The sequence below is a fragment of the Nematolebias whitei genome, chromosome 19, assembly GCF_014905685.2.
Source record: "Nematolebias whitei isolate Nwh7 chromosome 19, NemWhi1, whole genome shotgun sequence".
Lineage (NCBI taxonomy): Eukaryota > Metazoa > Chordata > Actinopteri > Cyprinodontiformes > Rivulidae > Nematolebias > Nematolebias whitei.
In genome coordinates, this window is record NC_056516.1 from 31383000 (window position 1) to 31393463 (window position 10464).

The following is a 10464-nucleotide window of genomic DNA, read 5'->3' on the forward strand; positions in this document are numbered from 1 at the left end:
CCAAGATGGCCTCCACTAGAAATATTTATGTAACTCAGCCACCCCACTCATTTGAAGAAACTATGTTTTCTAGTTTTTATATTGCTTTTAAATAAAGTTTCTTCAAATAATTGGGGTGGCTGAAGATTAATCCATGGTGGCCAAGGCCACCATTGTCCACCCCTTAGTTCCACCATTGAACCTGGATAAAATTGCTCCCTCCACTTGCCAGGATCCATCGATCTGCATTGCCTCAGACAAGCAAATGATAATAATAATAATAATAATAATAATAATAATAATAATAATAATTCCTTCTGTCTTCATCAGGCCAGTGTGTCGTGGCGATGCGGAGCAGCTCGACCTTTAACCCCACTTTTGATCTGTCTCTGTGTCGCACCAAACTACAGAGGGAGGGTTTTGAGGTCAGTGCAAACCATTTCTCTGAGATATATCTGACTGGTTTTACATCCTGGTAGTCAGTTTGTTATTTGTCCCAGTAGATTCCAGTCAGGGACATGGAGGTTCCTTTGAAAAAAGCCCTGGATGTTCCCTCAGTCAGAAGATTCATGGTTTTCAACATGGGTTTTTTCCACTTCTTAATGGCACCGGTATATATCTGCACACTCACCTCCCTTCCTGTCACAGCTTTCATGTCCAGATTTGTTCTTTTTCTGTGATTTTGATCATTAAAATCACAGAATAGAAGTTTGCTTCACAGATTTTGCTCACAAACGCTAAGAAACAAAGAACTTTACATCATTATTCATCAGAGTAACAAATCTTTGTGTATTAGAAATCTAAAGCTAAGATTTATGTTGAAAATAAAGCTAAACAGTGTTTGACAGCCCATGTTATAAAGCCCCTAACACCAAAATGTGTCCAGTCATTTGGATAAACATGTAAATATGTTGCTCAAGACTGAAATCTGAATTATTAAATACTCATTATGTTCCGCCTCAAGGTAGCTCCTAAGCTGTTGGAGCTAATTAGCTTTCATAAATGCAGGAAGAAAATTGTTTACGCAGCATCTCTAAAGGGCATTGCTTTAAAAAATACAACAATTTCAAAGAAAATGCCAACACTCTTTGGCCACAGTAACAACTGTTTATGCTCTCAGATAGAGGCTTATTGTGGGAATGTTTATAAAGCATTCACACTATTGTGATCCATTTTCCTCATAGAAAATGAACTGAGCTCATTTTTCACATCTTTAGACCTGTTTACAACCTTTTACTGCTCCTTTCACATTTTGTTTCAGCTTCTTTCAGCTTCCTTGTGCAAATTTAAACATTTTCAACTAATTTCAGCTGTTTTTCAGCTGTTTTGTGCTCCTTTCAGATTCTTAAAACATTTTTGTGCTTCTTCGAACTTCTTTCTGCTAATTTCAGCTTGTTATGCTCCTTTCAGCGTATTTCTGCAAGTTTCAGCTTTTTTTTTTTTTTTTACTATTTCAGCTAATATATAACAGTTTTATTCAAATTTTTAGCTTTTTCATTTAATTTGACATTTTTGCTCTCATTTAAACTTTTTTCAGCCTAATTCAGCAACAAAAAATGTGCTCTTTCCACTTCATTCTGGTAATTTAAGCTTCTTTCAGCCTTTCCAGCTACTTTCAGCTGTTTGTTGCACATTTCTGCTTATTTCAACAAAACTGGGCAGATATGTTTTTTCCGCTTTCTTCTACTAATTTAAGCTTTTTCCACTTTTTCAGCAAACCTTTCACAATTTTTTAGTTAATTTCAGCTGTTTTCATATCATTTCAAGTTTTACCTTTTTTTTTTTAGCTAATTCCAAAATTTTGAGCACATTTTAGTTCTTTCCACTTCCTTCTCGTAGGTTAAGCTTGCCTTTTCGGCTACTTTTTATATTTTTTTAATGCTAAATGTCACTTTCTTTAGCTGTTTTCTTAAAATCTATGCTCATTTCTGCTTATTAAAACCTAATTCTGCAAAAAATGTGTTCGTTCTGCTTCCTTTTGCTAATTTAGGCTTGTTCTTTAATTTCAGCTACATTTCAGCATGTTTTTTAACCAATTTCAGCTGTTTTCATATAAATTCAAGTTTTTCTTGGTAATTTCTGCTACTTTCAACCTAATTAACTTCTTTATGCTAATTTCAACTTGTTATGCTCCTTTCAGCTTTTTTCATCTAGTTTAAGTTTTTTCTGCTATCTCAGCTATTATTTAGCTGTTTTATGCAAATTTTAGCTTTTTTAGCTCATTCCACACTTTTGAGCGCATTTCAGTGCTTTCCACTTCCTTGTCGAAGGTTAAGCTTCTGCCTTTTCGGCTACTTTTTAGATTTTTTTATGCTAATTTTCACTTTCCTTAGCTGTTTTTTATTTTATTTTATGCAAATTCCTACTTATTTAAACCTATTTCAGCAAAAATTGTGTTCTTTCAGCTTTCTGCTGCTAATTTATGTGTGCTATTTAATTTCAGCTACCTTTCAACATTTTTTTTAGCTAATTTCAGCTGTTTTTCAGCAAGTTCTTCTGCAACAAGCATTTACACTGCATTTTCACATGCAATGCAATTCCTCTATAGTTAAACTTGCTTCTTTTTTGTTTTGTTTGTTTACTCTGCTTCCATCAGGTGATGTATGTGGTGGTGTGGTGTGCCGTCTTCTCCACCTTCCACCTCTACATCGGTATCAGTGACCTCTGGGTCCTTTGTCTCTCCGTCAGCCTGGTCTCCATCCTCCTCACCACGGCCCTCATCTTCATCCTTCATCACAGCAACAAGGAGGTCAGTTTGTGCGCTACTGAAGGTTTGAATCAACTTAAAACTGCATGTTGTTGCTTTTAATAAAAACTGAACGGTCGGTTTCTGCTTCAGATCAACATCAACGTGGACGTTCGGTTGGTCCAGGTCAATGAGATGCTGGTGAAACACAAGCTGCTGGTCGGGGTGGCCGACTGGGTGAAAAACTGCTCCGGACACACGCAGGTTTGTTTTCTTAAAAATCAGATAACTTTAGTAAAGCACAAATTAATTAACACCGGATGTGCCGAGGATTTATTTTCGTCATAAACTGCTTAAGATGAGGTTTTAGTTTGAACACTGCACATGGTGAGTGGAGAAATCACTGATTTTAAAAAGAAAAACTGGGTGCAGATGCTTGAATTTATCATCTCTGATCCACAGGGTCAAAATCAGACATTCAGACTCAAATACCTCCATGCAGCCCCACTAATACTTGCTTAAATATTTCATAGCAAAATGGACCTGAACAGACTTTTTTCTGTCCATCAATGAGCTTCTGGCTCCATGTTTTGGAAAATTGGTAGAATTGATTTAAAATGATTGGTTCTCTGACACAGATCTGACTTTTAAGGACAGTGCACAAATGTTCAATTAGGTTAAGGCCGAGGCTCAGAAAGGCCTTTCTAGAATCTTAATTGCCTTTTTATCCAACCAGAAACCAGTTCTGATGACTTGTGATTGTTATCTGGCTGTAGCACCCAACGTGTCCAAGTTTCAACCATCTAGCTGCTGATCTTAGATGAAGGTGACGCATCTAAATGTAGACTTCTTCATTTTTTCCAACGGTGCAATGCACTAGCAGCACAGCATGATGGTACCACCACCATGCTTGACTGTTAGTACAACGATCTTTCATTTGAACGCCTCGTCTTGACCTCTCCAAACATACTTCTTGTCATTGTGGCCAAACAGCCCTGTTTGTCTTGTCTGATTGTAAAACTTATTTTCCTGGAGATATTTGGTTTGTCCACATGAGCAGCAGCAAATTTCAGTCGAGCTTGAAGGTGCTGCTTTTGGAGCAGGGTTTCTTTCTTTGTCGGCACGTTCTTTTCAGCTAAAGGCAGACTTTAGACCAGCGAGACGTTTTGGACAGGGGGAGAGCCAGGAGAAGTTAACAGGCCTGGTCAGGTTGAAAAATCTTCTAGGGTCTCCCTTTCTGCAGGGGTTGCCAAAGCGAGCAAACTTGCACAGAAGATTAGGTGAACGTTTTCTGCCGGACGTTTTTCCTGACAGCACCCGGGCTTGAACTGTGGCACTGACCACCAAGCTACCACGCCTCTGTGAATATGTGTTTATATTTGACCTTTTGTAGATTAGAGCAAACCCACACTATTTCACAATAGTACACCCAGTTGTTGGTTTGAAAAGCATCCAAGATGTTTGTTGTTTAATCTGTCCCACCCTGGAAAAAATGGTTCAAATCAATCGTTAAAAGACCCTAATTAATAAAACACTTGTGCCAACGCTGAGTGTATTTTAACATTTGACCATCATTTCAATGTATGAGTCTTTAAACCTCTCGTGTTCACCCGTTTGTGTCTCTGCAGTTGTACTTTGTGTACTGGGACATGTCCCGCTGTTTGAGGACACTGACTGAATCTTTAGAGGAAAGATGCTTCATGACGCCTGAAACTCAGGTGAGAGTCGAGTCCATCCGTCTCTCAGTTTGGTCTCTGTTATATTCAGTTTAGGAAGGGATTTCAGCGTTACATGTTGTAGTTTGCACCAAATGGATGAAATCCTTTATTTTCGTCAGAACAAACTGAAAAGCAGGATGTCACATCTCGTCTTGGTGATCGAGGTCTGTCCTGTTGACCCCGAGGACATCGATCACGGGGGCTCAGGTGCTGAACAAGACCTGGACGAAGGCAGGCCTCTGCTGAGAAGTGAGGACACGAGGTCCTCCAACCAGCCAGGGGGCGCTACAGTCACCTCGAGCTTCAGCCTGGTCCCTGAAGCTTCTTTACCTGCTCAGGTGAGAATCTGACCTTTTAAACTCAACATTGGTCCTGACCTGAACGATAACAAACATGAAGCCGGAGCAGATAGGATGAAATGAAAAACAGCATGTGCATATATATATATGTATGATATTATGGATGTTTTTTCACAATTTGCAACAGATATGCAGGAAAAACAAAAGTACAATTGACAAAGCTTTTGACAAATGGACAACATTAAAATTTTTATGGTGTCCAAAAAAAAAAAAGAAGAAAATATTGTTTTCCATTTACAACAAATAATTTAAATCTGTGATGAGATCATTTATAAGATACGATAAAGACTTTAATTATCCCACAGTGGGGAAATTTAGATGCCACAGCAGCAGCAAGACATCGTGCAGAAAAACAGAGTAAATAATCTAAAAATAGTGAGTAAAAAGTAAAAAGGCAAGAGGTGGAACACCTGGAGAGCTGGTGCAAAGAGAATAACCTTCACATCAATGTGAAGAAGACAAAGGAGATGATTGTGGACTTCAGAAGGAACAAAAACACCTACACCCCCTGAACATAAGAGGATCTGTGGTGGAAGTGGTCTCCAGCTACAAGTACTTGGGTGTACACATGAATGACAACCTCAGCTGGAGCAACAACACCACCAGCCTGATCAAGAAAGCTCACCTCCTTCTACAGGTGTGCAGTGGAGAGCATCCTGTGCTCCAGCATCAACGTGTGGCATGGAGGCTGCACAGCTGCAGAAAGAAAAGCTTTGCAGAGAGTGGTGAAGGCTGCACAGAAGATGTTGGAGTCAGTCTCCCCACCATCACAAACATTTACACCTCCAGATGCAGGAAGAGGACCACCTGCGTCATGAAGGACCCCACTCACCCAGCACACACACTTTTTGCCCCACTCCCCTCAGGAAGGAGGTTGAGGAGCATCAAGTGTAGAACCACTAGACTGAGGAACAGCTTCTACCCTGAGGCTGTTAGACTCATGAATCTATAACCAGAATAATCGCTGTGAAAAAAATCACATCATGTTGCTGCTGATCTGTTTCATGTTGCTGCTGATCTGTTTCAATGTTGATGTGTTCATGCATGCTCATCTGCTTACACGGACTCGTGTTCATGTTTGTGCTGATGTTCAATGTTTTTGTTTTTCTTAATTCATATCTTGGATGTTATCATTGTTTTTATTTTACATTTTATTGTTGGATGTAACTGGGACCCTGTGTACATAATTTCGCTCCACCACATGGACCACATGAGGTGCGAATGACAAAGAATCTCTGACTCTGAAAAATATACATGCTATTTACAGAAAAAGTATATCCAATCTGGTTTCTTAAACAGCAGCTGGTCTTATTAATCTTTATTTAATTAAATAAACTTGGAAAAAAATCTTTGAGTCCTTTATCTAAAGAAAATGTTCAGACCTAAGACCACCCAGCAGCAACCATAAACACCCAATTTCACATAAGAAGCTAATTTGTGTCATTCATACGTTTACATTGATTATTACTGGTAAACAATCCATTTCTAGGCGCATTCAAAGTTACGTTTAACAACAATAAATAAAAACGATGATACGAGTTTGTCTTTGCATCCATTTTGCAGGCCAAAGCGCACCAACTTCTGATGACGTACAGCGCAGCGTACGTGAAACTGCTGATGTCCGAGAGGCTGTCAGGACCGTCCAACTGCCGCCTGCGTGCCCGCAAGAACCACTGCACCACCGGCCCCATCTGCCTTTGCCAATACACCAAAATTAAAACCCTTCTATGACAATCAGAGGAACACCAGCAGCTCCGAGACTAAGACGTTTTCTGTCAATTTAGGCCTCGTGGGTCACTTTGACCCAAGGAACAAACAAAACTGCACGTGAGCAGATTTCTCTGGAGCTAGATTAGACTGATCCGACTGACCGATGGATCTGTTAAGACCTTAAAACTGTTGTTTTCTGACTTGTATACGTTTGCACCAGCTGGATGTTTGTTCGCTGAATGCCGTCAGCTGAAAACTTCGCTGTGGAGCATTATTTATACACAACAATCTTATTCATTCTTAATAATTAATTCAGTTTAAATAATTTGTACAATATTTACACTGAAGGTTTAGCTGGTTTAATTAGCAGTTTCTGCTGATGGTGAGCAGAGTTGAAAGAAGTGGTGAAATATTCTGATTTCACTACAAATATAATGTAGCTATATTTATTTAACTTTTAACTAAACTCATTGCTTAAAAATAGCTGCTTGGTTTACAAGACTTGTTCAGCTTTTGGTAAAATCCTCAGTATTTCTTTAACTGCAAACATTTCCATTAGTTTATTTTGTAAAGCACCATAAAGAGAACAAATGATGTCATGTGCTATGTTTATAATAGATTTATAAAAGATTAAATGGCTATTTTAAAGGGTAAACGTTATAACGCTCATTAGACGCTCATTAGAAAACATCAATGTCTGATTTTTCTCCACAACTCAAACAGAAACACCAGTTATATAAAGTTTATTCAAGTAAAAAATATTTTTATATCATTTCCAAAGCGGACTTATTCTTCATGTTCACCGAAAGAACAAAACTTTCTATGTACATGGCAAAGTAAAGCTAGCTTTCATCAAATTAACTGGTATCCAGTCCTTCAATTACATATCTTTGACCATTTCACATTTTAATGTAAGTAATTTAAACAAAGGCTTTTTAAGAGTCAGTTTAATGGACTGTTTTCTTGCTCTGTGGATTTTTAGCAGATTTTTGTTACTATAATGTAAAATACATTTCTCACAAATTAATCAACCAATAATAATTGTAAGCGAACACAAATCACTTTCAAAATTATTATGATTATTTTTTCGGTTGCTCCCTTCTTCTGCGAGCGAACTCACTTGAAGATTTGGCAACAGACTTTCAAAATTAATTATGAAATTTAAAAAAATGCCCCGAGTGAATAGCATTTATTATCTCCTCTAATATAACAAACTATACAATAGTTTAAACTGTTCTTAATAGAAACCGTGAACTCCGTAGAGTTTTGCTTGTCGGCTGTTTTCCACATCTTTACCTTGTTTTATTTTTTGTGTTGTGATTTGTGGAGGTCTGGACCCAGATATCCAGACAAAACATAAACTTAGAGACTTTGATAAAAAGAAACAAAAGGTTGGCGTGACAGCATCAACTTACAGGAGCACAAGGAGACGCAAAGGAACATGGCGTGGAGCACACACGATGCTAGACTGAAGGTGAAGTGAAAAGCTGAGGGACTTTATGGACAGGGGCTGATGAGAGGAGAGGAGACACCTGGGCAAAATGACGGGAACAGGTGAGAGTGGGTGGAGCAGGAGCTATGGAGCACTGACTGGGGGGGGGGGGGGGGGTGTCACTGGAAACAACAAACATATAGAAAACAACAAAAACAAACAAAGGAAACCAGAGAAATTGCATTTCCTGCAAAAATGCAGTGTTAATGCTTATTGCTGAAGAATTTGCTGCAAAACAGCTGAAATGAGCAAAAACAACATGCTGAAATGTAAAAACAACATGCTGAAATGTAAAAACAACATGCTGAAATGTAAAAACAACATGCTGAAATGTAAAAACGAGCCTAAATTAGCAAAGAAAGCAGAAAGATCACATATTTGCTTAAGTAGGTTTACCGGTAACTACAGTAACCAGAAATAAGCACAAAAATTAAAAAAAAAAGAAGCTAACAACAACCTGAAATTAGCAAAATTATCTGAAAACTAGCTGAAAGGCAGAAGGAAGTTTATCATATGGAAGTGAAAAGAGATTAAATTAGCAAAAAAAAAAAAAAAGTAGTTGCTGAAAAAATGAAAATTGGCATAAAACGGCTAAATAATAGCTAAAATAACTTAATCTAGCATAATTAAGCTGAAAGGAGCATAAACTGAAATCAGCAGATATAAGTTAATTGGGGTGAAAGTAGCAGAAATTACCATGAAAAACTTGAACTTATCTGAAAACAGCTGAAATTAGCTAAAAATGCTAAAAAAAAGGCAGCTGAAAAAATAGAACAAGCTTAAATTAGCAGAAAAAAGCAGAAAAACCCACATTTGCCTAATTAGGCTGAAAGAAGCATAAATGAGCACAAAAAGTGAAAATGATCTGAAAATAAACATAAACAGCTATACAGTAGAAAAAGATGAAACTTGCAGAAATAAGCTAAAAGGAGCATAACATGCTGAAATTAGCATAAAGAAGTTGCACAAAATGTTGTAGTCAGCAGAAAAAAATCTATAAAGGATCACAAAGCAGCTGAAAAACAGCTAAATTAGCTGAAAATAGATTTTTTTTTTTTTTTAATTTTCACAAGGAAGTTGAAAGAAGCTGAAGCAGAACAAAATGTGAAAGGAGCAGTAAAAGGTTGTAAACAGATCTAAAGATATGAAGGATGTAAAATGAGCTCAATTCATTTTCTGAGAAAAAAAAAAGAAGACAGAAAACTAAATATTTCAAAAAGCTAAAATTGCACCAATAACAAAAGTCACAGCAGGATTGTCCTGAAAGAGCTGAACATTTTGATTTATGATTTGTTGAACTAGCTCGAAAACTGTGGGATGAGAATCACGAAGGAAAATGTACGGAAGAAAAATTGATCATAATAGTGGTCAAAATTAACAATAAATCAAAAATAAACACCAAAAACAAATCAAACGACACAGATCGTGTCTAGAAGATTAAGAAATGATGTCTTAAGAAGACAACACTAAAAGATGCATCATCTTGATAAAAAAAAAAACCAATGCTGATGTAAATCACTAACATCAACTGTCCTCCAACACCAGTTTGCTTCTCATCATGGTGAAAACATTTGCGGCCTTTGCCCTTCATCGGTCCTGATGCTGCGGTTGAGATGGCAGCCCAGCATGGGTGCAGCAGGATGACACAAACACACACAGTGAGACAGCCGGCCTGTCTGACCCAGAGGAAGCTGAGACCGTGTGATGGAGGGGAGAGGCGTGCAGCGTGAGGTCCAGTTAAACCATCTCATAAACGCCAACGCTCCTCAGGAGGCTAAACGGCCATCTGTGATGGTCCAGAAACTGGCTGGCTCTGCTCCTCCATTTTCACACCGACCACCTTCCAGTTGGACGTGAAGCATTTTCTATTAATCAAGTCTCCATTTTGTAAACGACATCGTTTGCAGACCCGTCAGCAGGTCGCCAGTTTTACTCGTAGTCTTTGTTTAGCTGCAGATGTTTTGTTCCATTCACAGCTGTTCACGTCACACGGTCGTATTTCAAATGAAAAATAATAAACATCTACAAAGGGAGGCAGCCACAAGGTGGAGAAATGTGCTGAATCTTACCTCAGCTTTCTCACTCTGTTTATTGTTTACTTGGGTTGCTTTTGTTGGATTATCACGAGTTTTAGTATTTTGGCTACTCAGTCGTGGTCATCTTTGAGCTGTCCAAATAGACCTCGTTTCTCTTTACAAACCACCTCCAGTATGTAAACGACTCATGTTCCCATCTTGTTCTGTCATTCTTTGTGCATTATGCTTTAAATATTTTGTTTAAATTCCACATCCATAACACTTGCCTTCGTTTGCCTTTGTCAACAAGCATGGCACAACTGTCACAACAATAAACTGGACATTTTGCCAATTAACAAGGAAAAAAATTGGTTTGCTTTAAATCAGCTTTGATTTGAAAAGCCAAATATAAAATATTGTGGTAAAAGTTTCTGATTTTTCTGAACAAAATGGCTGACAAGGACAAGGAAGACAAGTTTATTTTTACATGAACAACAAACAAGAC

The 10464-nt window shown here is 38.0% G+C and overlaps 1 protein-coding gene across 1 annotated transcript in view; it reads left to right on the plus strand.

Annotated features, from left to right (window-relative positions):
- The window catches only part of LOC119425404 (transmembrane protein 268), a 37613-nt gene extending 31140 nt beyond the window's left edge, over positions 1–6473 (plus strand). The window contains exons 2-8 of the mRNA XM_037692931.1: positions 310–404; positions 483–590; positions 2576–2728; positions 2819–2929; positions 4294–4383; positions 4503–4721; positions 6306–6473. Coding sequence (XP_037548859.1) covers positions 310–404; positions 483–590; positions 2576–2728; positions 2819–2929; positions 4294–4383; positions 4503–4721; positions 6306–6473 — 944 coding nt within the window. The remainder of the gene's footprint in view (positions 1–309; positions 405–482; positions 591–2575; positions 2729–2818; positions 2930–4293; positions 4384–4502; positions 4722–6305) is intronic.
- Positions 6474–10464: the final 3991 nt, after the last annotated feature.